General features: G+C 44.0%; 1 protein-coding gene across 8 annotated transcripts; it reads right to left on the reverse strand.

Annotated features, from left to right (window-relative positions):
• On the reverse strand, positions 1–27818 carry MEAF6 (MYST/Esa1 associated factor 6). Of its 8 annotated transcripts, XR_004351533.1 has the most exons (8): positions 27693–27818; positions 26152–26267; positions 22632–22719; positions 22408–22453; positions 10259–10451; positions 6320–6377; positions 5653–5686; positions 3617–5165 (listed from the first exon to the last, which is right to left on the reverse strand). XR_004351533.1 is itself a non-coding variant. In XM_032643689.1 (7 exons), the coding sequence occupies exons 1-7, from the start codon at positions 27780–27782 to the stop codon at positions 5157–5159; spliced, it is 576 nt and encodes a 191-aa protein (XP_032499580.1). In that variant the 5' UTR covers positions 27783–27818; the 3' UTR covers positions 3617–5156. The 8 variants fall into 8 exon arrangements, 5 of the variants coding, with proteins under 5 accessions (XP_032499556.1, XP_032499580.1, XP_032499591.1 ...); XM_032643689.1 differs by lacking the exon at positions 6320–6377; XM_032643700.1 differs by having other exon boundaries at positions 3617–5686.

Consider the following 27818-nt stretch of genomic DNA (forward strand, 5'->3'; position numbering starts at 1 on the left):
GGCTGCACTGGGTCCTCGTTGCTGAGTGCGGGCTTTCTCTAGTTGCGGCGAGCGGGGGGGGGGGGGGGGCTCCTCTTCTTGGCGGTGCCCAGGCTTCTCACTGCGGTGGCCTCTCCTGCTGTGGAACACGGGCTCTAGGTACGCGGGCTTCAGTAGTTGCGGCACTCGGCCTCTAGGGCGCGCAGGCTCAGTAGTTGTGGCTCGCAGACTCAGTTGCTCCGCAGCATGTGGGATCTTCCCAGACCAGGGATTGAACCTGTGTCTCCTGCATTGGCGGGCAGATTCTTAACCACTGCGCCACCAGGGAAGTCCCTGTATTCCTATTTTTAAAGTGATATGGAAGATAAAGTCACAGTGAGTTCCACGTATTTCAACCCTTTGGCTCAGCCACCCCACCGCGAAGCATTGTGTTTGCAAAACGATGTGTGTAATGCACCACAACACTGTCTGAAACAGCAAAAGATGGGAAATAACATTAACACTATCAGTAGAGGACTGGGTTAGATAGATTTTGGTAACAAATGTAATGGGAGTATCAGGTAGCCAACAGAAACGAGGCCACTGCATTTATAGAACATTTTCTAAGCTATATTACTAGCTGAAAAAAGTATGCTCCCATTTCGGTAACAGACACACATACGTGTGTACAAGGTTCTTCTGGAAGGATACACGAGAAACTGTCTCCGGGAAGGACAACTGGGAGCAGAGGGGCCGGTGGACTGACTTTTCATTGACCGCACTTCAGTGCCACTTGCATGTATTACTTATTCAGATTAGCTTTTTTTTTTTTTTTTTTTTTTGCGGTACGCGGGCCTCTCACTGCTCTGGCCTCTCCCGTTGCAGAGCACAGGCTCCGGACGCGCAGGCTCAGTGGCCATGGCTCACGGGCCCAGCCGCTCCGTGGCATGTGGGATCTTCCCGGACCGGGGCACGAACCCACGTTCCCTGCGTCGGCAGGCGGACTCTCAACCACTGTGCCACCAGGGAAGCCCCAGATTAGATATTTTAAAGCACCCTTGGGTAGAGAAATAAGTTATGGGGGTGGGGATGGGGATCTGAAGAGGGCTGTATTGGCCAGGGGTCTCTAATGTTTATTCTTTTTTTTCCTTTTGGCACCACACGGATTATGGCATCTTCGTTCCCCAACCAGGGATCAATCTCTGGCCCACAGCAGTGCAAGTGCGGAGTCCTAAGCACGAGACCGCCAGGGAATTCCCAGCTAATGTTTATTCTTGTACACGAATGGTGAAAAGTTGGTGCACACCTGCCCCCAACATGTGTGTGTTGTTAAACCATGATAACTGCCATTTTGGAAGATCAAAATGGTTGACTGCTTGTGGTTCAACCTAATATTTACTTACAAATTATCTTACATGTACTAATGAATGAATATTTCTGCATATTATATAACACAAAGTGAGGAACTAAGTAAGGCTGAGCCAGAAAGTAAATACAAACCAAAGGCCTGCCGTGTTCTTCCCAGCCCCCAACCCCTCCCCTTGGAGACCAGCAGCCTTTGAAGTGGGGATGAGAATCAACTCCGCCACAGCCCGTCTCAGTGAGGAAAACTGTTTCAAATCATGAAGCTTACCACTTATAAAATTCAGGCCTGATAATGTTAATTTGGATTAACACAGGAATGAGAACCTCAGCCCCTTCTTCTTCTTATCTCTGCACCTTCCAGGCACATCGCCCTCTCAGGGACTCAATACGACCCCAGCCTGGGAGAAGTAAATGTGTGCAGAGCGCAGTCCTGCTCCCCCAGTGCAGCAGCCCCAGTCGGGCTTCCGATGTGAGGAGTTGTTTTTTTTTTTTTTTTTTTTTTGCGGTACGCGGGCCTCTCACTGCTGTGGCCTCTCCCGTTGCAGAGCACAGGCTCCGGACGCGCAGGCTCAGCGGCCATGGCTCACGGGCCCAGCCGCTCCGCGGCGTGTGGGATCTTCCCGGACCGGGGCACGAACCCGCGTCCCCTGCATCGGCAGGCGGACTCCCAACCACTGCGCCACCAGGGAAGCCCCCGATGTGAGTTTTTTAAGTGTAATGATGCCTCAGTAATTTGGAGTAAGGCTAAGGGGCAGAGGAGTCAGAATAAAAGCAAAAACTAAGTCACACAGTGTTTCAAAACAGCATACTTACTGCTCTCAAGCTTAGGCCATTTAATACTTGTTTCAGTTCCCTTACTTAGCACACAGGTCAAGAAGCCAAGAATACTCTCTTTAGAATACATACTTACAGGGTACTTACATGACCCCAGCACCCAAAGGCTCAATCTTGGAGTCGGAAATAATGCTAACGCCTGCTCCCTCCTCTTTCACAGCAAGGGATTTTCTTCTAAGCAAAGAGAATGAACTCCATCATAGGGTAAACGTTTAACCTAATTATGGATCAATTTCCTACAGCACTCCGAAGGCCCCCAAGATGGGGACAGCAGCTTCGACAGGCCATGCTCTCAACCCTCACTAGCCCTGTCCAAATTCACAACACCTCCCTCCGTCTCTCCCCTGGGCCCCAAATGGCTTCTCACCTCCTGCTTTGTGGGTTGTTCCCATTCTCTGTGTTCAACTTTTAGGGTCTGATGGTGTTTAGAGCACTTTGAGCTATTTCCTCATCTCCTGGAAGAGGGTACTTGAGACTCCCTAGGAAGCTCTATACAGGCACCATCCTCCCAGGATAAGACATACAGTGCCTGGATTTTTTTTTTAATATCTTGTAACTACCAAAAGGAGCAAAGGACAACCTATCCGCATCTTAGAGATGAGAAGGTTAAAGACCGGAAGCCAAGTACTATTCCAAACCCAACCAAGCTGGCGAAGGCAGTACCTTCTCAGTGGTCCTGGCAGCCGTTCCAGGGCAGGGGTCACTGGTGGGGGCAGCTAAGATGGGAGGACACAGGCCACCCAGCAGACCACCTCCACCAAGTGTCACAGATAGGAACTGTGAGGGCAACTGCTACCTAAATACACGTGTTCCTCCACTAGGATGGTTGTCCCTCTAATCAATAACTTGATCAAGGTCATAACCTTATCCTCTGTTAAACTCAAGCAAACTTAAGCTTAGCTGATAGCCAACGTTGCAAATATCACAAGTATGGTAGGCAGGGATCTCCCGGCGTTTTTTCCTAAACCAGCCCAACACAGGGAACCTAAGTGATCTCTCAAGACTCTTGTATCTCCAGTATGTCTGGCCAACTTACAGGAAAGTTGTGAGGTCTCCTAATCAATGATTAAACTTTATAGAGAAAGTATGTATAAAGCAAGCATGTCTCTAACCATGATTACACATAATAGAGGTATTCATACACATAGATATGCTTTTAATAATATATCTTTTTAAGAGTAGTCCTACTCTATCTCTAGCAAAAGTCAAACTGTGAGAGTCAGAAATATCTTCAGGTTTGCTGTGTGCTGTCCTCAGAGTTAAGGAAACCACCGGGATCCCATCCTTCCCTCCCGGGAAAGGAGACTGACAAAAAAGGATACAGAAAGCTTCTGGTTTCCATTGTCTTTAGTTTTGTTTTGTTTTTAAGGAACAATCTATATAAGAAACTAATTCCTTAAAAAACCCCTGAAGTTCTGCTACCAAAGACATAGGCAAAGACATCTAAATAGCCACAGAGTCAAAAAAAAAAAAAAAAGTTTATTTGAGAACAAGAGGAAGCTTTTGCACATCTGACAAGGTAGACGTGTTTTGATAATAGACGCCATCCATATTTCAGCTCTACCAATACTGCCACAAATGGAACATATTTTTTCTAACAAAGGTATGGAGATAAGTATTTATGACTAAATAGAGTCAAAGGAAAGGTGAGGCCCCACAGCATATCCCTTAGACTGATTCATGACATAGGATTTAAATCGAACAATCCAGTCTCCTAATGCAGTGGTTCTCAACTTGGTTTCTTGTCAGAATGCCAGGGACTCTTCGAACGAATATCCCCAATACTAGGCTGTACCCGAGTCAGAGTCTTGGGGAGTGCGACCCAGGCACTGGTATTTTTTTAAGCATCCCAGGTGATTCCAGTGTGCAGCCAAGGTGGATGGCCGCTGCTCCAGAGGCAGGTAACAACCATCAACAGACTCCTCAGCCCATCCACCCTGAAAGGAAGGGGCATTTGCTGGGCATCGCGGCCTCTCGGTGATCCTGTCATTCACTTTGCTCAAGGACTCCAGGCGTTATCAGCTTTGGGCACAATTTAGAGCCTTTCCATTTGCCTTAGTCATTTTTAGAGCAATACTTAATCAGGCAAATACCATCAAAGAGAGAGAAAAGATGGAGAAAGAGATTTCCGTAAGGCATGATACGAATAAGTAAGTGAAAAAACAATCTCAAGTTTAAAGGTGAAGGATGAGAAGTCAAAGCCTGTGAAATTTTATTTATACAAAAGAATAAAAATACCTATTTTAAAAGGACTCATTTCAACTCATGTGTTTCAGTTTTTCCTGTTCCTTGAACATGAAACTGCTTCCAACTCAAAAAGATTTAAGATAGGTAATTATTAAATAAACACTCTTTACCTTCCCTCTGCAAAGAAACAAAAAGCCAAGTCCCCATTTTATTTATGGTAAACCAAATTACTTTCAGTTAAGAATATTGGCAACTGCACGAAAGAGATGATCAGATATGTCAGCAGGAAGGTATGAGCTGTATAATGGCATTACAAAAAGTCCCCAAAGCAAATAAGATGGTAAAAACAATCATAGAAAAACGATAAAACACAAACAAAATAAGAAAACGCCAGATATTTACAGCCTCCCTCTGAAATGTGACTTGTTCTACGTTCAGCGTAAAACAAACCTAGAGAACATTTCTCGATGCGCATCACAGATGAGGCTGGTGCCAGCCAGTTTGACGGGGGAGACATTGGTTCCAAAAACGGAGAAATGCACACTTAGCAACTTGCTGGGATTAAAACAATGTCTTGGGTCGTCCTGCAATTGTTACTGAAAATGACACAAAATAAATGCTCCAATATGGTCTTACAGAAATGACTTTGTTTGTCACCACATTTCAGAACAAACTACTCAGAGTCACAGGCACCAGGTCTGGGAAAGCAGAGATGGATGGCCACGCAGCCAGGTGAGGGGTGTTTATCTTTGTGAGGTCGGAGGAGGGAAGCAGGGCTCTATAGCCTGGACGCTTCTGCACTAATGAGTCTTCTAATAATCCTGAAGAGAGAAAAACAGAAGTCCCAACTTATTCTCAGCAGAACATTGATAAATTCTCACCAACAACCCTGCTAGGCTATTGCTCTGTAGCCAAAGATTCTACTTCAAATATGACAGACAATATTTCACATCGAAAATGGCTTGTCTTCTGAGTCCACAAAGGGACAGAAACATCAATTCTGCCTTATTAGACCTGAGAACTCACCAGTCAGAGGCATGGGGGTGGTGAGGAGGGGTAGTATTAACAGTTCATTATTTAATCAAAGGGAATTTTTCTTCAGGAAAAACTGTGTGAGCCTTTCTCTCTCCAAAATATAAAGAGAGTACACAAACCTAAAAGTCAAAGCACATCCAGATGGATACCCCAGACTTTAAAACAAGAACTGTGACCCCAGGTTAGGAACACTCAAGCTCTGAAGACAAATACGTTTTTCTAACCGTCTACGAAAATCACCAGCCTCTCTGAAATGGTCTGGCTGATACTTACAGCTCGTGGTTTTTTGTTTAACTTCAGATCAATCCTGTGATAGGAAAGATAAAAGATATTTGCATTTTAATTTACAGAAAACGGGTCCAAGAATCAGCTACTGCATAGGGCACAAGCTATAACAAAGGCTATTTGGTTAAGTAAAATCCACATTCTTCATTAGACTATGTCATATTTAGTTGTTTACCCAGATATTATTAAGCAAGTATTTATTAAAAACATGAGCACATACTCTTGCCACAAGGTAAACTTAGATGACTCAAAAAGAAATACACTATAGCAGTTATAAGAGTCGTACAATTTTTAAAAATTATTCCAAAATTACACGTTAAAGAGCTTGGGTTAAGAGGGCATGCTCTACGTTAATGTGTTAGCTCTGCAACTATGTTGCTGATAATCACTGAGACACTGAGTGATTAAGAACAGGAAAGAGACTAGGAGTTTGTATTCCTGGACATGAAACACAAAAGAAATTCAACAAATTTCAATTTTTAAATCTTTCCAGAGCAAAACATCAAGATCTTAAACTATCAATCTCCTTATGAAGCAAAGCCAGGATATCAATTTAAATATTAATCAAAGTAAAGGTTATCTATTTTTAAAGAAATTAAAATGCATAAAAGTGAAGTTTACTTAATTTTGCTTAAGTTATTAAATAAAATGTTACCTCCATCACGTTTTTCTGTTTTTAAAAAAAACTTCCCAGCCTAACCTAATATACATACCTACAATTAAACAGATAAACTATGGGTTAGAAAGGTCTCAAAAAGGCATATTTGTCTCTACACACTAAACAACACAGCACAAATACTAATTCAAATCAAACTTACTCAAAGTCATAATCAAACATGCCAGACGGGCTGAGGGGCAGCATTTGAAAGGAAGAAAGCAATAGAAATTAATATCCTAATTGAATAAATTAGTTGATTAGCCACCCTAGCAAGATTTGTAGAAACAAAATCACTTTTAAGAATCTTAAGACACAAAGTTTCAGACATCAAAGCACCAAAGGTTCTGTGGTTGGGAGATTCCCTTCCCTCAATGGATTTCATATCAGAAGAACAGACTATAAAAAGAAAAGTTATTTCATTAGAAAACTAGACACCCGCAGGCCTTCTATTAACTACCAGATTCAGAGTTAGAACTTTTAAAATATTTAATTATAATGAAAAATAAACAGGGGCATTTAGAAGAAATAGAGAACAAAGGGTTTAGTGACGTAATGAAAAGTGCTTTGAAGACCGTACCAACAACTCGGCATAATACACTTTCACTAAAATGAAAGATAAAAATATCATACAGTTTTGAAAATAAAAAACATTTTGCAATTTCTAACTCGGGTTTTATATTTAAGCATGTCCAAACATGGTACTCCTTTTCTCTGCATTCATGCTAGAAGCCAGGGGTCGAATCAGAGTCTAATTCCAAAACCCACACAGCCATATGACTCTGCCCCTGAACTGGTGAGAGCAGTTAACGGTTTATGTCAGGGCTACAATCAGGGAACGCCGAAGTCTGCAGTGCGCCTACTGAAACAAAGGGAAGTTGACATCCACAAGCACCCAAGCCGTAAGGGTCCAGATGGGAGAGCAGCCTAAAGGAGAAGGCCGTTTCGGGCCATCACCGCTAACAGACCATGGGCTGGGCAGACCTCCAAAGCAAATGTTAACCAGGGGCACGACACCAGTTCCTTGGCTGGCTCCAGAGCCTTTCAGACTGTAGACAGGAGGTAAAACAATACGCAAAACGGCTGTATTTCCTCCTAGCCAATGTTTGCAAGAGTGAAGCTGGAAGAAAGCTTAACTTCAATAACCTTTATGCAACAGTTTCACTTCGGACATTTGGGAAAAGTATACAGTAAGTGTACAAACCAGGAACTGTCAGAAATTTAACTTTCAGCCTAACTTAACTTTGTTCAGAAATTAAAGAAGTAGACTGTACCTACTTCATGAAAACGTCACAAACTACTGAGAATTCTAGAGCTTGGTACAGTATCAAAAACCTGTAAGAGCAGCTATAAGGTTATACCGATTTCAACATTTTTCTTTAAAGACACTGGGACTTATCGTTCAGATATCACGTAAAAGGTAAGACTTTAGAATCTTGTGATCATTTATGAATGCTAAAAATTATTTGATAGATTTTTATATTCCTAAAGAGGACAAATTCAAAGTTCTTCCCTTTTTGCTAGGGTACTTATTTATTTCCACTTTGCTTTACTCATCACTAAACAGTGTCTTACACATGGTGGGTATTCAGACTTTTGTTGAAATAATTTACTGTTGACTTTTATCTGACAATATGGGGTGTGGTACATTGAAGGAGAAACGACACTGTACTGGGAGCAAAGTTACAAACGTGTGTAGACAAAGTGCTCCCCCGCCCCCATCCCCCAATCAGTCAGACCCACTAAGACATTAGTCAGGGGCGAAGGGTTTGGGCCAGACACAATTCCTGACTAAAGATGGCAGGAATCTGAGAAGGTGTGCTAATAAACCTATTTTCTCCAGAAAGAAGGCAAATCAGCTCCAGTATCCTCCCTCAGGGCAGGTGAGGCCCTAAGGCCAACGGAGAAACCCAGGAGGATACTGAACCTGGGGAACACCAAAGGATCCTGCTTTCCAAACAGAAAGCCCCATTGTGAAGGCAATAACTAACATCAAATATCTTTTTAAATCCTAGTATTTTTCTGGAAGGAGTTAGTTCCTAGGGCCGGGAGAGCAAACGGTAGGATTAATCTGCAAGAAGAAAATTAAGTTCAATGTCTAATTCCCTTTTATCAGCTGATCCTATCATTAAGGAAAATAAGGTATTACCTGAAATAAACAACAGCTATCAATAGAGCCTAGTGTACCAGGAATGGAGAAAGTGTCCCAGAAACTTTCAAGGAATTTACCCCTCCTCTACTCTGAAACAGGAAAATAATTATCCCATTTAAAATGACACTGGTATAAACTTAACGAAAGCAACACAGAGCATGACCCTTTTATCTTGACAATTTAAAAAAATATTTTTAAGAGTATGGATCTCTGCTGTTTATGATAAACTAGCGTCAGTCCTGTCACAGCGATTAAATAAGCTGTAGCCTTACCAAAAAAAAAAAGAGAGAGAGAGAGAGATAATTTTTGCTCTCTCTTACTGCACTTATGAGATTGGCGTGGTGATTTCCGGTGTGCGGAAAAATGTTAGGCTGCAGCCCTTAGTCACTATCTGGAGGATATACTATTTCTGGGTCTAAAAACCACCACCACCATTGACAAGAAAAACTCTTAAAAGAATTAAAGAATCACTTGATGCCAAGGAGGCTTAAACCCGTTAGAGTTAATTCTGTATTATCCCTGTATGCCACATCTGGCAAAGGTAACAACTATAATATCCTGGGTGCCTGAGGGAATGTTCTGTGGGACAACCCAGCCCAGAAGCAAACTGACTGGCACAGGGAAGCCCACCCATTCCTTGCACGCCCCCTTTCATCTCCTCAGCATGCAGGCTCCTAAGAGGAGCAGGACAAAAGCCAACCTGGTGGATATCTGGTTTTCAAACCTCCCAGAAGAAGGTTTGAGGCCATCCCTTCCTCTAGAAACTACTGCATTACCCTCTCTGAGTTCAGCTGTATAATTTCCAATTATCTGAGCTAACAGGCCCTGGCATCATCATATAAACCCCAAGGAGAGCGAATGCTAAAATCCTCTCTGGGTGGCACCTGACCTCTCTGCCCACTGATGTGATTCCTATCTCATTAGGCACTGCAAAAACACACAGTGAACAAACATTATCTAGGAAGGTGCTCTCGTATCTTATAGCCCTTGTATTGTTCCTCTGATACTGAAATCAGCATTTTACAAAGATATATAAAAACAGAGAAATCATAAGCAATCAAAAAACTTGTATTTAAAAAGCATAAAGGGGGCTTCCCTGGTGGCGCAGTGGTTGGGAGTCCGTCTGCCGATGCAGGGGACACGGGTTCGTGCCCCGGTCCGGGAAGATCCCACGTGCCGCGGAGCGGCTGGGCCCGTGAGCCATGGCCGCTGAGCCTGCACGTCCGGAGCCTGTGCTCCGCAGCGGGAGAGGCCGCAGCAGTGAGAGGCCCGCGTACCGAAAAATAAAAATAAAAAATAAAAAGCATAAAGGCACTATCAGATCAGTTCTGTCCATCCTCCAGGGAATAAGAACAGGCAGGGATCAAGGTTAGGAGCAGAAGACTTATATCCCACTTTTCAGCTTCCCCACACATGCTAGTGGCATTTTCCAAACACTAGTACACAGATTCCGTTTCTATTTCCCTTTTTCTCTTCTGAAAGGATTTCAAATTCACTGTATTAAACAAAAGTTTTATGGAATCAAATTCTTCTACACTAGAAACACTGAGAAGGATGTCTTCCTTCACAGTTCCTCTAATGCCCACCAATTCCTCCCTTAGAGAAAAATCAGCCTGTTTCACTTGGACCAAATGAATTTCTTCCCATCAGCAACAGAAAGACCACACCAATCCTGAAGAATGTTTATTCTATTAAAGTCCCTTCACAGCAATGGTCACGGAAGCTCTAGGTGGGTGGGGATAGGGTGGGGGCATAGGGGGTGGGGAAAGGTGGTCCCTACCACTGACCTGTGCCGGTTTTTATTCTTTCGTTTTTTATGGCTGCTATGATGACTCCCTGAGGAAGTAGAAGAAGCAGCCTTCTGAGGTTTCACTCCCTGCACAGATCCATCCAGATCCTCAGGATCCTCCTGGCTGGGCTCATTTTCCTGATTGTGGAAGTCTGGAGAAGTATCACTTTCCGTCCCACTTCCTGGCTCCCCTGGAGGGAATAAACACAAGTCCCCCAAAGCATCATCAGTACTCCTCAGGCAGTTTGTCCATCAGTCAGGAAAGATTTTCTGAGCACTAACACATAGAAAAAGACTTGTTTCCTACCCTCAAGGACCATATGTTCTAACTGACAGGAAGATACATACAAAGTTACCAGAGTTCCCGAGAAACCTGTAATCTGAAACAATGTAACCAGAGGCAACAGACCTAAGGATGGCTGGGAGATTAGACCATACAATCAAGATAACCTCGCTACATAAAAGTTATTTAAACAAGAATATGCTAATGGGATTAATAATTACACAAGAAGCATTATCAAAAACATTACATAGGTCTTCGGGAGGTGAGAGATGACCTTGGGAAAACATCCTACAGCTGGCCCTGGTTCCTTCCCCAGACCACATGGGAATCCTGACTTTCCATCAAGAAAAAGGGCCCAGGAGGAGAAAAGCCCCATTACCTAAGTTACTCTGAGAAGCCTTAAGAACATTATTTTAAAAGTGGTAATAATACCCTTCAGCTGACAGATATTCCCAATTTTATTTATTTTTAACATCTTTATTGGAGTATAATTGCTTTACAATAGTGTGTTAGTTTCTGCTTTATAACAAAGTGAATCAGCTATACATATACATGTATCCCCATATCTCCTCCCTCTTGCATCTCCCTCCCACCCTCCCTATCCCACCCCTCTAGGTGGTCACAAAGCACCGAGCTGGTCTCCCTGTGCTATGCGGCTGCTTCCCACTAGCTATCTATTTTACGTTTGGTAGTGTATATATGTCAATGCCACTCTCTCACTTCGTCCCAGCTTACCCTTCCCCCTCCCCATGTCCTCAAGTCCATTCTCTACGTCTGCATCTTTAATCCTGTCCTGCCCCTAGGTTCTTCAGAGCGATTGTGTTTTTTTTTTAGATTCCATATATATGTGTTAGCATACGGTATTTGTTTTTCTCTTTCTGAGTCACTTCACTCTGTATGACAGACTCTAGGTCCATCCACCTCACTACAGATAACTCAGTTTCGTTTCTCTTTATGGCTAAAATAACTGGATAACTGGATATCCACATGCAAAAGAATGAAATTGGAACCCTATCTCATACCATATACAAAAATTAACTCAAAATGGATCAGAGACCTAAATGTAGGAGCTATAAAACTCCTAGAATCTATTGGATTAGGCAATGGTTTCTTAGATAAGACCACAAAAGCAAGCATGACAAAAGAAAAAATATGTATAGTGAACTATATCATGTATGTAAAACTCGTGAACTGCAAATATCACCCAAAAAGTAAAACAACCCACAGGGGTGAGGTGAGGGCAAAACGGGCAAAGGGGGTCAGCTATATGGTGACAGATGGAAACTAAACTTTTGGTGGTGAGAACACTGTAGTATATACAGAAGTCAAAGTATAATGTTGTACATATCAAACTTATATGTTATAAACCGATGCTAACTAGAAAAAAAAAAGAAAAACAAATCACAACCCACAGAATGGGAGAAAATATTTGCACATCATATATCTGATAAAGACTTGTATCCAGAATACATAAAGAACTCAATAATAAAAAGACAAAAAAATTTTTAAAAGATCAGCAATGGATTTGAATAGACATTTCTCAGAAGAAGATATACAAACAGCCAATAAGCACAGGAGAAGATGTACAACATCATTAGCCATTAGGGAAATGCAAGTCAAGACTACAATGAGACAGCACTGCCTACCCACTAGGGTAACTATAATGGAAAGACAAACAGTAACAAGTGTTGGTGAAGATGTGGAGAAACTAGAACCTTCAAACACTGCTGATGGGAATATAAATTGTACAGCCAACTTGGAAGACACTTTGGCAGCTCCTCAAAAGATTAAACACTGAGTTAACAAACCACCAGCAATTCCACTCCTGAGTATGTATCCAAGAGAAATGATAACACGTTCACACAAAACTGGTCATAAATGTTCACGGAAGTATTATTCACGGCAGCAAAATGTCCATCAACTGATGAATGCATAAATAAAATGTGGTCTATCCATGCAATGGAATATAGGCACAGCTCGGAGACATTGTGGATTTGGTTCTAGACCACCACAATAAAGCGAGGATCAAAATAATGTGAGTTACACAAATTTTTTGGTTTCCCAGTGCATATAAAAGTTATGTTTACACTATACTGAGTCTATTAAGTGTGCAACAGCATTATGTCTAAAAAAATGTGCATACCTTAATTTAAAAATGTATTATTGCTAAAAAATGCTAACCATCATCTGATAGCACAGGGTTGCCACAAACATTCAATCTGTAAAAAATGCAGTCTCTGCAAAGTGCGATAAAACAAAGTATGCCTGTATTATTCAGCATTAGAAAGAAATGCAGTGCTAATACATGCTCTGTTTGGGAGTTTTTAAGTGTGATCATAGTGTAAAGGGCCTATCATTTATATAACTACCATATGATCCAGTAACCCCACTTATGGGTATTTATCCAAAAGAACTGAAATCAGGATCTTGAAGAGATATCCGCATTCCTATGTTCATTGCAGCATTATCCAATAGCCCAAATGTGGAAACGACTTAAATGTCTGTCAATAGATGAACGGATAAAGAAACTGTGGTAGGGCTTCCCTGGTGGCGCAGTGGTTAAGAATCTGCCTGCTAATGCAGGGGACACGGGTTCGAGCCCTGGTCTGGGAGGATCCCACATGCCGCAGAGCAACTAGGCCCGTGAGCCACAACTACTGAGCCTGCGCGTCTGGAGCCTGTGCTCCGCAACAAGAGAGGCCGCGATAGTGAGAGGCCCGCGCACCGCGATGAAGAGTGGCCCCCGCTTGCCACAACTAGAGAAAGCCCTCGCACAGAAACGAAGACCCAACACAGCAAAAATAAATTAAAAAAAAAAAAAAAAAAAAAAAAAAAAAAGAATCTGCCTACCAATGCAGGGGACACGGGTTCGAGCTCTGGTCTGGGAAGATCCCACATGCCACGGAGCAACTAAGCCCGGGTGCCACAGCTGCTGAGCCTGCAAGCCACAACTACTGAGCCCGACTGCCACAACTACTGAGGCCCATGTGCCTAGAGCCCGTGCTCGCAACAAGAGAAGCCACTGCAATGAGAAGCCAGCGCACCGCAACGAAGAGTAGTCCCTGTTCGCCGCAACTAAAAGAAAGCCCATGCGCAACAAGGACCCAACGCAGCCAAAAATAAAATAAATAAATAAATTTATTTTTAAAAAAGAAAATGTGGTATATACATAACAATGGAATATATTATTCAGCCTTAAAAAGAAGGAAATCCTGTCATATGCCACAACAATGGATGAACCTGGAGGACGTTATGCTAAGTGAAATAAGCCAGTCACAGAAAAACAAATACTGCGTGATTCCAGTTCTATGAGGTATCTAAAACAGTCAAACTCACAGAAGCAGAAAGTAGAATGGTGGTTGCCAGTGGCTTGGGCGGGGAGGGGGGAGTTGCTGTTTGATGAGTATAAAGTTTCAGTCATGCAAGACAATTAAGTCCTAGAGATCTGCAGTGCAACTCTGTACAGTTAAGACTATTGTACTGTGCACTTAAAAATCTGTAGCTCTGGACTCCCCTGGTGGTGCAGTGGTTAAGAATCCGCCTGCCAATACAGGCGACACGGGTTCGAGCCCTGGTCTGGGAAGATCCCACATGCCGTGGAGCAACCAAGCCCGTGTGCCACAACTACTGAGCCCGCGAGCCGCAACTACTGAGCCCGTGCGCTGCAACTACTGAGGCCCGCGCGCCTAGAGCCCGTGCTCTGCAACAAGAGAAGCCCGCGCACCGCAACGAAGAGTAGCCCCTGCTCACCGCGACTAGAGAAAGCCTGCGTGCAGCAATAAAGACCCAACGCAGCCAAAAATAAATTAAAAAAAAATTTTTTTAAACCCCAACATACTAGAATATGTATACAAGGAACGGGGGTAGATTTCTGAGATTTTTCAACATAATACAGGGGGTGGAGGTGAGAGCAGGTAGGGTGTGGATAGGACAGGACTGGCCACAGTGTGATGGTTTGGGGGCAGTGTGATGGGTACACAGGGATTCATTGTTTTGTCTGTATTTGCGTAGATTAAAAATTCACTCTAATGAAAGAGTTTAAACGTAATCTTTTTCCCCCTTATTTTACCCCAATGTATCTGTAACAGGCCCTCCCAAGGTATGCTTTTAAGAATGGGAATGGCAAGACTCTTTTTGCAAAGTCCAGGGTGTTTTCCAACATCAACAACCAATTCCCTGATTGCCCAGACACCAACACTTGAATTTAATTCTGACACTAACTACTGGAGTCAGGGCAGAACCCACAATTTAAGGGCTCAGTCCCACAAGAGTACCCCCTACTTCAGACACCAGTCACCAGTCCTGGGCCTCCCAGACATCCAACAGACCAGTCATAAACCAGGGGTACCACAACCCCCTCCTCAGGGTCAATAATCTGCTGGCATCAGGAACATGCTTTATGACAAAGGATACAACTCAGAAACAGGCAAATGGAAGAGACACACAGGGCAAGGTATGGGGAGGAGCGTGGAGCTTCCCTGCCTTCTCTGGGCTGGGAACCTTCCCAGCACTGCACCATGTTCACCAACAGAAACTCCATCATTTAGGGGTTTTTACGGAAGTTTCATTACGCAGGCATGACTAATTAAGTCACTAGCCATTGGTGATGAGCTCAATCTCCAGTCCCTTTCCCCTCCCTGGAGGTTTCAGGGTTAAGGCTGAAAGTTCCAAACTTCTAGTCAAGGACTGGTCTTTTGGGTGACCAGCCCCCATCTGATGCTATCTGTGGGAGAGGGAGGGGCAGTGGACACAGCCACCAGTCATCTCATTAGCATACAAAAGACTACTCTTTTGCATGCTAGCCATTCTTTTTCTTTAAAATTTATTTATGTATTTATTTATTTATTTTTGGCTGTGTTGCGTCTTCATTGCTGTGCACGGGCTTTCTCTAGTTGCAGCGAGTGGGGTCTACTCTTCATTGCGGTGCGCGGGCTTCTCATTGCAGTGGCTTCTCCTGTTGCGGAGCACAGGCTCTAGGCAAGTGGGCTTCAGTAGTTGTCGCACGTGGGCTCAGTAGTTGTGGCTCGCAGGCTCTACAGCGCGGGCTCAGTAGCTGTGGCGCATGGGCTTAGTTGCTCCACGGCATGTGGGATCTTCCTGGACCAGGGCTCGAACCCATGTCCTCTGCATTGGCAGGCGGATTCTTAACCACTGTGCCACCAGGGAAGTCCCATGCTAGTCATTCTTAATATTCTGGAGAGTCCAAGAGTTTTAGGAGCTGTGTGCCAGGAGAGGGGACAAAGACCAAATATACATTTCCCTTCATACCACAGAAAGTACTGGGCTGTATCTATGAAAATCATTCTTTGACACAGTAGTGCCACTTCTGGGATACTGTCATACAGAAATTAAAACTCCACTGCAAAAAAGCTATGGGTACAAGGATGTTTACTGTGACACTGTTCATAGTGGGCGAAAAGGGAGATGATGGGAATATTCATCAACAGAGGAGGAACAACCAGACTAGGGGGTATTTTCTGGCTTTTGAAAAGAATGCGGGACTTCATGTGGCGCAGTGGTTAAGAATCCATCTGCCAATGCAGGGGACGTGGGTTCGAGCCCTGGTCCGGGAAGACCCCACATGCCGCAAAGCAACTAAGCCCGTGCGCCACAACTACTGAGCCCGCATGCCTAGAGCCCGTGCTCCGCAACAAGAGAAGCCACCGCAGTGAGAAGCCTGCGCACTGCAACCAAGAGTAGCCCCCGCTCACCGAAACTAGAGAAAGCCTGCGCGCCACAATGAAGAGTCTGCGTGCCGCAACAAAAAAGATTCTGCATGCCGCAATAAAGATCTCACGTGTGGCAACTAAGACCCGACGCAGCCAAATAAAGGAAGAAAGAAATAGGGCTTCCCTGGTGGCGCAGTGGTTAAGAATCCGCCTACCAATGCGGGGGACACGGGTTCAAGCCCTGGTCCGGGAGGATCCCACATGCTGCAGAGCAACTAAGCCCGTGCACCACAACTACTGAGCCCATGTGCCACAACTACTGAGGCCAGCGTGCCTAGAGCCCGTGCTCCTCAACAAGAGAAGCCACTGCAATGAGCAGCCCGCGCACCACAACCAAGAGTAGCCCCCGCTCGCCGCAACTAGAGAAAGCCCACGCGCAGCAACAAAGACCCAACGTGGCCAAAATTAAAATAAATTTATAAAAAATAAATAAATAAGACTGCAAGATGCTAACAACAGCTGACACAGACAGTCCTTACCCTAAGCCAGGCACCGCTGTACACACTTCAGATATATTAATACATACAACCCTCACAAGGGTTGAAAAGTTAAAAAGAAATCTAACAAAATATAAAAAGATGAGTCTAAGATACAGAAGTATGGTCAGGACAGCCTTCCTCTGCCATACTTAATCCTATTTATTCAGATAAAAAATGTCATCTCTGAAAATGCAAATGGTGGAGGCACTGGTCAGGGAAGGAGCAGGCCGACAGGGCATGCAGTCACAAAAGCTTTGCATCACAGACAGGACTGCAGAAGGGACACAGGACTCACTGAGGAGGGGCTGGGCACAGGGGAGAGAAGGGTTAACTAAAAAGGTGGGAAACAAGTAAGGAAGGCAAGTTAGATACGGCAAATTTTCTCTATGTTGCAATTCTACTCAAATACACCGAGGAGAAAAACCAACTATTTACTCATTTGGGGCCAGCTGCTATGGGAGTTCTGAGTAAATGGATGGATGAATTGGTCATATTCTATAAAGTGGGTACACGTGTACACACGCACACACGCAAACACAAACAAAGCAGCGGAAGTCAAATCAAAGGTCTATGAATAGAGTCCAGGCAGTAACCGACGTCCCGAAGGGCTGACATGGATACTAAGTATTATGGGAGTCAGAGAAGAAAGAGCGGATTATTCAGGAAAAGCTTCACTGAGGGGGTGGAATTTAAACTGGACCTTGAAAAATGAGAGCCAAAATAAATACAAAAAATAGCACATGCAAAACAGTGCAGAGGTGAGAAAACACAAGGTATTTGGGACAAATAAATCAAACAACACCTTTTAAACAGAGAGCTTGAGAAATGACAGGTGAAATGGAATGACAGGTTGAGCGGAGTCATAACTGTCAGGCTAGGGGATCTAACACGGGGGACAATATGAGGGGATGTTAAGAAAACTGACTTGTTGCTTAATCTTTCTGAGCCTGTTTCCCCGTCTGTAAAATAGGAATTCTTTCTCTCACGTCTTGAGTATCTCTTATGGACGAGATACTGGGCTAGATGCTTGGGGCTACAGCCATGTTCCCTATCCTCAAGAAGTAGCTTTAGGGATTAAATGAGATAATGTAAAGTGTTTGCTTAGTGTCTGGAACACAGTAAGTGTTGAAATCTCAACATCTTTGAGATCTAAAAACACATAAGTCAAATTCCAAGCAATCAGTCAGGGTTATTTGCAGTAAAACAGCTGCTAGCAGGACATAACAAGATGAAGGCATCCAGAGTTTCGGAACAGGGAAGTAACACCAAACAACTAACGTGTATTGAGTTCTCTGTGCAAACACGTGCTTTAAGATTAGGCTAGAAGCGGTTTATAAGAGGGACTGGAGCTGGGGAGACTAGATTAAACACTGTTAATGTACAAAGTGAGAGCACAAAGTAATAATCATTTCCTCCCTCGGCTCACGGAAGCAGAAGAGAAGTGACAGCAAGAGGACTGGGTTACAACATATCAAGGTACAGCAGCAAGTCAGTCGATCAATTGCTGCTGCCACCATGAAAAGACACACGAGTTTGCCTCTCACTGACATAAAACTGAGCGACTCATTCTTAGCGCAAATAACGTCAAATTTTAAGTTAAATACAGCTACAAATGAGATGCTCTACTTAAAGGACCAGCTACTGAATAGTGCCGCAGCAGTGACTCCTGATCAGCACGAAACGTTTAAAGGCAGAAAGGAAGACACCCAGAACAATGCTCACGCAGCTGTCCACTTACCTGTGCAATGATGTAGATGCTGGAGGGGTTTGCTTTGATGAAAGCTTCAGAGAAGGCCAGTAAAACAAACAGGTGAGACTGCTGATCCTTTACAGGAGCCATGGGTTTGAGACCTGGCCTGGGAAAATCTGCCTGCTTTGTTTTTCTTTCACTTTATTCTTTTTAGAAAAATATACAATGCCTCACTAATTAGCATAAAATTCCCCTTTGGGACCATGCCAATCCATTCTCATTCTAGGGTAGGTACATAAGAAGCCAAAGGAAGCAAAAGTAGTGCATTTTTTGAGGAAAATTTCAGAACAGTGCAAAACTCCAGAATCCTTGAGATCTGAGAACAGACAAGTACAAAATCTAAGAGAAAGGGTTGTTTTCTTCATTGCCACCAAAGATCAAAAACACAGGAGTCATTCCACAAAACATTCTGAGACAACGGAAAGACCCTGTACAAAGGAAAAAAAAGAGTGAAAGGCAAAGCAGACCATTCCTCATTCCGCTCTTGGAATTAAAGCTTGGATCTTTGGGGGACCTTCAAGCCTTGAACTTGGTCGAAGCAGTCCTAGCAGAAGCAAACATAGGTCTTCTCTGGAAGACAGCACCTTCATCCCAGCCGTCAAATTATTCTACAAATACTTTTAACTATAGTGAACAGAAGTACACAGTCAAAGATAACCAACAAGCACACAGGGAAGTTAGATTTCATGAGTGATACAACAGCAGAAACAACAAACAGAAAGAGGCTCTTAAAGACTTCAGAAACTGAAATTAAATACAGAAAACCTATGCTTACTATACTTAAAGAAGTAGGGACTTCACGGATGGCGCGGTGGTTGAGAATCTGCCTGCCAATGCTGGGGACATGGGTTTGAGCCCCGGTCTGGGAAGATCCCACATGCCGCGGGGCAACTAAGCCCATGCGCCATAACTACTGAGCCTGTGCTCTAGAGCCCGAGAGCCACAACTACTGAGCCCGTGTGACAAATACTGAAGCTACGCACCTAGAGCCCAAGCTGTGCAACAAGAGAAGCCACTGCAATGAGAAGCCCGCGCACCACAACTAAGAGTAGCCCTCGCTCGCCGCAACTAGAGAAAGCCCGCACGCAAAAACTAAGACCCAACAACAAAGACCCAATGCAGCCAAAAACAAATAAATAAATAAATAAATTTATTTTTTAAAAAAAGTAAAAGGCAAGTATGAAAACAACTGCAAAGAAAGGTCCTAAAAAACCACATAGCAGGGGCTTCCCTGGTGGTGCAGTGGTTGCGAATCCACCTGCCAATGCAGGGGACACAGGTTCGAGCCCTGGTCCAGGAGGATTCCACATGCCGTGGAGCAGCTAGGCCCATGAGCCACGGCTGCTGGGCCTGTGCTCTGGAGCCCGCGAGCCACAACTACTGAGCCCACGTGCCACAACTGCTGGGGCCCTCGCGCCTAGAGCCCATGCTCCGCAACGAAGAGTGGCCCCTGCTCACCGCAGCTGGAGAAAGCCCACGCACAGCAACGAGGACCCAACACAGCCAAAAATTAAAAAAAAAAAAAAAAAATATATATATATATATATATATATATATATATATATATATATATATATATAAATCACAGCAGATTTTTTAAGTAGTTAAGTAGAATTTCTGGAAATTAAAAATGTAGTAATAGGACTTCTCTGTTGGTTCAGTGGTTAAGACTCCACACTTCTAATGCAGCGGGTGTGGGCTGATCCCCGGTTAGGGAACTAAGATCCCACATGCCACTCAGCATGGCCAAAAAAAATTTTTTTTAAGTATAATAAAAGATTTAAAAATCAAGGGAAGGTTTAACAGTAAATCAGACTCAACTGAAAAGAGAATTAGTGAATGGGTAGGTCAGAAAAAAAAAATACCCATAATGCAGCACAGAGACAAAAAAGAAGATATAGAAAAGATAATAAAAGACATAAAGGATGCAATGAGAGAGAAGGTTTAACTTACATTTAACCAGAGTACCAGGAGAAGAGAGAGAGCATGGAGCAAACACAGTATCTGAAGAGGTAACAGCTGGGAATTTTCCAGAACTGATAAAAAAATACCAAACCATAGTTTCATGAAGTCCAATGAAACCCAAGCTAGATAAATTAAAAGAATGAAATCCAATAAAATAAATTTAAAATGGGATAAGTAAAGCAAAGAGGAACAGAAGAAGAAAGTAACCTGGATGTAGTACTAAGATTCATTCCCCAAACACATGCTATAAGTTCCTATTTGCTTTCTAGAGAGGAACCTCAAATTTGGCTTTAAGCATTTTAGCGCCCATACAAAAAGGGAAACAGTTAATTACCAGGTTTTCAGTAAAAACCAACTAGTCGTTCAGGGAAAACAACTATTCCTAAAGGAGAGAATAATTAGTAATGATAATAAACGTTTGCAACGTCCTAACAGAGTGACACATTTTACAGGACCAAAATGTTACTTAGTGCAACTAAGTGCAACTTTATAGGGAAGACCAAGGAATACCAATATGATATATTCCAGAAATGGGGCTCAATCCAGGGGGAAGATCTTAGGGGATGGATGGCCTCCACATGCTCCAGAAAATCTTCAATACATCAGTACTTGTCTCAAGTCAAGCTGCTGAGCAGTGGCTTTAGGAGTCTTCCTGACCAGTATCTAGGCGCACCCCTTCTGTGTGGGTAATTAGATACAGAGCCATATACTAAACTATCCGCTAAGCCTGGGGCAGGATAATAGGCTCTTGTGAAAACTGAGGAGTCAGACATCATTCCATCGCAGCTCACAGGAGTGAGGTCCAGAATGTTCTTAACCAGTCTTGCTACTCCACAAAGCAGATGAAATGGCTCTACATTCTAGAAGTGGTATTAATGGAGAAGAAATAAGATTTAACTGACAGTCATAATGAAAGAAAAAATCAAAAGGACTTGGTCCAACTAATTAGGCTGGCAGAGAGGAGTCAAAGCTGCCTACAAAGTTTTGAAGGACGGAGAACAGAAGTCCTGTGAAACAAAACAACTAGGCACATTTTGAAGGAAAGAGAACAGCTCAGTTTTAGACAAAATGTTTGAGTCTGACCATCTGAGTGGAAATGTCTAGAAGACATTTTCTAGAATTTTCTAGAAATGCATGACTAAAGCTCAGGCAAGGAGTTAGGGATAGGGCTAAAGATTCAGAAATCTGTACATGGAGATAATAACTGAAGTCACTGAGTAGTTCTAATTCCCATACTACCAAAATCCCTTCTCCTCAAACCACTGCCCTGGTAATGCAAATAAGACAACTTGATCCCACGACAAGATATGCCATGTGAAAATACCCAGCCACAATACAAAAAGCAGGGTGTGTTTCAGAGTGACCCGACCCACAGGGAGAGCATCCAATACAGCTACATAGAGTCTGATACAGCAAGATAAACCTGCAGTTCTAAGTCCCATCACTAGAAATTAGAAAGGAGTTAGACTGTATGGCTTACATACAGAGAATGATACAATTTCTCTACAAAGTAAATACTACCTGCTCTCCATTTTAAATTTAAGAACACACAGGTACATTCTGTTCATGGGATCAGAATTTCCTAAGAATTATTAAATTGGGTACATGAGGATTTATTAGATATGTCTGAAATTTTCCATGATAAAAGGGTTTTTTTAACTTTAAAAAATTCCCTAAGACTCAACAGGAGTGAAGACATATCTCTGTGTCTTTGAACAGGTGAAGTCAACCTTCATGTGACTGAAAAGGCAGGAAGGACACGGTAGTTTCTTCCCCCAAAGAAAGACATGATTAAGGATACCCAAAAGGGCTCCCAACTTCTAGAAAGAAGAGGCAAGAACAAGAGATGCAGTCTTCAGATACACCGTTGGATAGCAATTAAATATAGAGGCGATGGTAGCTTAAAAATAAACTGATGAAAAAGTAAAAAGATAAACTTACTCTTTTCAATGAGCTGGTCCTGAACTCCTGCCAATGCACTTACTGCCTAAAAGAGAAAACCACCAGTTACTATAAAAATTACCACAGATCTCAGGAAAGCACTCACAGACAGAAAGGAAAGAGACAACCAACTCACAGATGGACAGGAAAGAGAAAACTCACAGAAACTTAACGGAGGTCTTCCTTAACAATGGGCCACAGAAAGATCCCCCCGCCTCACTTACAGCTGCTGAAGTAACTGAGGATTTACTGAAGAGCCGCTCTGCTTCCTTAAACTTCCGGTTCCTTCTATCGTTTTTGCTATTGGAGTTTCTAAAACACACACAAGAAACTCATTATAAGCACCAAGCTATGTCTGTGGCTCAAGCTGAGGACACACCAGGACAAATGTAAGGAACTCTTTGTTTTTTAAATTACCAAGTTCCATACAGAAATGCCTCCACACCACTTGGATTGACCAAAATGACCTGCATGCTGAATGCCTATGTAGACAGCAATGTTTTCCAATGGACGGTATGTGGTCCACTGTGACACATGAGATTACTTTAGCTTTAGGTTCACAATCATTTTCATTTAATATGTATTTATTTTAATGCCTATTATTAAAAACATCTAGCACAGACTAGTGCTATGAAGTATCTCTGTTAAATAATCTTAGTTTAAAAAACTTAAAGGGCTTCCCTGGTGGCACCGTGGATAAGAATCTGCCTGCCGATGCAGGGGACACAGGTTCGATCCCTGGTCCGGGGAGATCCCACATGCCACAGAGCAATTGAGCCCATGCGCCACAACTACTGAGCCTGCGCTCTAGAGCCCGCGAGCCACAACTACTGAAGCCCGCGTGCCACAACTACTGAAGGCTGTGTGCCTAGAGCCCATGCTCTGCAACAAGAGAAGCCACTGCAATGAGAGGCCCGCGCACCGCAACAAAGAGTAGCCCCCGCTCACTGCAACTAGAGAAAGCCCGCGTGCAGCAACGAAGACCCAACACAGCTAAAAATAACTAACTAACTAAATAAATAAATAACTTAAAGAAAGAACCAGAGTTCCTTAGTGAAATGACTGATACCAGGTCTGAGACAAGAAAAGGACAAGGATGGGACCTCCTTGGTGGCGTAGTTGTTAAGAATCCGCCTGCCAATGCAGGGGACACGGGTTCGAGCCCTGGTCCGGGAAGATCCCACATGCCGCGGGGCAACTAAGTCCATGCGCCACAACTACTAAGCCTGCTCTCTAGAGCCCGCGAGCCACAACTCCTGAGCCCACACGACACAACTACCGAAGCCCAAGCACCTAGAGCCCGTGCTCTGCAAGGAGAGATGCCTCCGCAATGAGAAGCCCGCGCACCACAACAAAGAGTAGCCCCCGCTCGCAGTGACTAGAGAAAAGCCCGTGCGCAGCAACGAAGACCAACACAGTCAAAAATAAATAAATAAAATAAATAAAGTTACTAAAAGATAAAAAAAAAAAAAAAGTACAAAGGAATCAGCCTGAGGAGGCTCCCTCTGGCCACGTTTGGGACAAACTAAGCATCAAAAAGGATAATGATGGGTGTGTTAGCATTGTGAAAAGTCAGTGAGCTAAACACTTATGATCTGTGCACTTCTTTGCATAGATTTCAATAAATTAATTTATACTAAAAAATAAAATAAACCTTTACAAAGTGACAGTACTAGATCCCAATACGCTGTTTTTTTTTTTAAATCCATGCATCTACAGTGATTCTAAAGAGAGAGAAAGAGAGAATGAAAGGGAAAGAAGATAAAAAGGGAAGACTCTTCTTTCAAAATGCCAGTAATAAATGTAAAAGGAACAGTAAAATTAGAATCATCATTTTGCAACCTCCATTATAATAACTAATTCAGATAATCAACAATGGATACTAAAACCAATGACAAAAATTGGGGTGAGCAGTATAATCACACTGCCTAAAAAGTATAACTTCCAGGGACTTCCTTCCCTAGTGGTCCAGTAGTAAAGAATCCACCTTACAACGCAGGGGACGTGGGCTCGATCCCTGGTCAGGGAATTAAGATCCCACATGCCGTGGGGCAACTAAGCCTGCGTGCTAAAACTACTGAGCTTGCACACCTCAACTAGAGAGCCCTTATGCACCCTGGAGCCCACGTGCGCCACAACTAGAAAGAGAAAAACCTGCACACCACAACTACAGAGAAGCCAGAGCGCTGCAGCTAGAGAGAAGCCCACACGCCGCAACGAAGAGCCCGAGCACCGCAATGAAAGATCCCGTGTGCCACAACTAAGACCCGACACAGCCAAAGATAAATAAAATAAATAAATAAATAATAAATAAATCTTAAAAAATAAAAATAAATAAAATGTATAACCTCCGAAATCACTTGTTAATTACAAAGAGAAAAAAATCACTTTTACAATGGTGAAATCGTATGATCAAACTTAGCAGCACCAATAATGGGGTAATCTGTCATTATGTGCCTCCTGATAAAACAGAGGTAAACAACAAGAGGTACACAAATCACTAATGCAACATTTTTGCCAAAAATATTTAAAGGATCTCTCATGAAGTCACTAAGAAAAACCTGGAATTGGGACACTCTACAAGACAACGTCATAAACAACCTTACCACCAAAAAGGGTGGGAAGCTCCTAAATTAAGAGACTAAAGGAGACACAACAGCCAAATGCAATGCACAAACACTCACTGGTTCAAAACAAGATAGCAATGCATTTTAGGAACACTTAGGGAAATATGAATAAAGACTGTATATTACATAATGCTATTAATGTAGTGCTCATTTTCCAGGCATGATAATTGTTGGTTACGTAAGAAAGATGTTCTTATTCTTAGGAGGTACCTGCTGACATAATTTGGGGCAAATGTCATGATATCTGCTTTCAACTTTTAAATGGTTTAGCAAAAAATATATATACATATATGTATGGGAGAAAGGGGAGATATAACTACAAAGGGGTAGCATGAGGGAGATCTTTGTGATGATGGAAAAGCTCTGTATCTTGATTGCAGTGGTGGTTACAGGAATCTACCCACATGAAAAAATGACAGAACTACATATACACATTATACCAATGTCAATTTCCTGGTTTTGTTATTGTACTATATGGTTACATAAAACCCAACCATTGGGGAAAACTGTACTGTTTTTGCAACTCCCTGTGTATCTATAATTATTTCAAATTTAAAAAAATTTTTAAGTGTAGCTATAGGTGTGTGTATTAATACATATTATAGAAAGGGAAAAAAGAGAGGAAAGCAAATGTGGTAACAAGTTAACAACTGGTAAATGCTAGTGAAGGGTATCAAGAGATCACAAACTATTCTTTCAATTTTTCTCTAGATTTTCAAAAAATTTAGAAAGTTTTCAAGAATAATATTACTAAATAAACCGTGGTACAGTTGGCACACAGGTATGGCAAACCTTGTGAGGGTGTGACTCGTGACTGATTAAAATGTAGAAAACACTGATAGCAGTGCTGGTGTGTAAGGTATTATATGCTGCATTTCATTTAAGCCTCACACAGCCCTGTGCCACTGGCCAGATTTCCTCTACTATACAGATGTAGGATTTGTCCAGGGTTACTCAGTGAGGCAGTGGCTGAGCCAGAGTTCAAGCTCAAGTGCAGACCTCTGTCCACCCCACTTTACTACTGTCTCCCTGCCAGGTCACTACCAACAACATACATAGCCTTAAACACAAATATTACTAGGGCACCACACAAACACTACAGGCTTCCGACACTCACTTTTGGTTGGTCAGATACCGATCCCAGCCACGAATAATGTTGCCATACATCTGAGTGTCTTCCAGGTAGCTTCCTTCAAAAGCATAGATCTGTCTCTCTAAGTTTGCCAGTGTTTCCTGAGAGATGAAAAACAAGGAAGTGGTTAATGCCTTCTACGTGCAAGCATTAAGCCTAACCAAACTGAAATCTTACTATCAGACTTATAAACTCAAGTTCAACTATACAGAGCCAGCCTTGCGGAAAGAAGGATGACATGCGCAGGGGCAGGCTGTTTCAGACTACGACAGTCTAGACCCATCTTGTTGGATCCCTTTAAGAATAAAATGGAATGGAAAGAGCCTGTCCCCATTAAAATGTACACCCATACCAAAGTTTGCACGTACTCAGGGGCTTCGTGGAAACCCAGCTGTCAAGAACCTGGGCGGAGGAAGAACATGAGCAGTCTCTACTCCCACGCATAAAAGATACTGCTACCCGGAGAGGGAAGGGTGATCAGCCTTCCAGAGCCAATTCGCTCCCCTCCCTGCAGGCTCCGAAACGCCGCGGGCACTGGGCTGCGGTTGCTATGGAAACCTGGAAGGGCAGCTTCAGGTGAGATGGGCCTCCCGATGCCCAAGCCAAAACGCAAGGGGAGGGAGGGCTTAGCCACCAGGGTGCAAGGGGTCCCGGGTGCGTGTCACAATTCCTAATTCCCTAGACTGAGTCCGCTTCCCCTCGCCTGTCACCTTCTAAGATGTTCCCAAATACATCACAACCCTACCCATCAAAAACCGCATCCAGGGCTTCCCTGGTGGCGCAGTGGTTGAGGGTCCGCCTGCCGATGCAGGGGGCGCGGGTTCGTGCCCCGGTCTGGGAGGATCCCACATGCCGCGGAGCGGCTGGGCCCGTGAGCCATGGCCGCTGAGCCTGCGCGTCCGGAGCCTGTCCTCCGCAACGGGAGAGGCCACAGCAGTGAGAGGCCCGCGTAACGCATTAAAAAAAAAAAAAAAAAAAAAAACCGCATCCAACTAATCTACTCCTAGTCCCCAAAAGGACATGCGCCCCTCCATCTTCCAAAGGCCTGCCTGGATGTGTGGGTCCCCCTCCCACACCTGTTTCCTACCCCACCCCCCAAAGCCCACTGGCAAGCCCGAACCAATCTCCTACAGCCTGCCGACAAGCCCGGTCCCCATCCCTCAAAGATCGTGGACCCGCCCGCCCTCGCCCACCCCGCAGAGCTCATGGACACTCTCCTCTCCAGGGCTCCCGCACGGAAGCCCCCACCCCCTGGCGCCATCCTTCCTCCACGCCCCCACCTGCCTAGTCCCCCTCCCCCTCCCGGCTTCGCGCCCCGCCCCCGGCCCCGGCTCCCTGCTCCGGATGCGCACGGCCGGGAGGCCGAGGCGCCGGCGGGCCGCGCAATGCGCAGCCGTCCTCAGGCCGCCGGACTCCCAGCCGCCGCGCTGCGCCGGCGGAGTAACGAGCGGCGCGGCGGGGCCGGATCCTGGAGGCGGAGGCAGGCACGGGGCCCCAACCCGGGCGCCCCCGGTGCCAGCCCTCACCGCCAGCTCCTGCTTCCGCTTCACGAGCTCCGCCAGCTCCCGCCGGGTGTCCGGGATCTGCGGCGGCGCCGCCTTGTTGTGCATCGCCATGTTGTGCCGAGGCGGGCGGTGGCGGGGCCAGGCTGG

Source organism: Phocoena sinus, chromosome 1 (assembly GCF_008692025.1).
Source record: "Phocoena sinus isolate mPhoSin1 chromosome 1, mPhoSin1.pri, whole genome shotgun sequence".
NCBI classification, from domain to species: domain Eukaryota; kingdom Metazoa; phylum Chordata; class Mammalia; order Artiodactyla; family Phocoenidae; genus Phocoena; species Phocoena sinus.

Coding starts and splice junctions, on each gene's coding strand:
- MEAF6 (XM_032643665.1), bottom strand. CDS start 27,782: ATGGCGATGCACAACAAGGCGGCGCCGCCGCAGATCCCGGACACCCGG. Junction 26,268..27,692: donor AGCGGAAGCAGGAGCTGGCG/GTGAGGGCTGGC, acceptor TTCATCTCTCAG/GAAACACTGGCAAACTTAGA. Junction 22,720..26,151: donor CGGTATCTGACCAACCAAAA/GTGAGTGTCGGA, acceptor TGTGTGTTTTAG/AAACTCCAATAGCAAAAACG.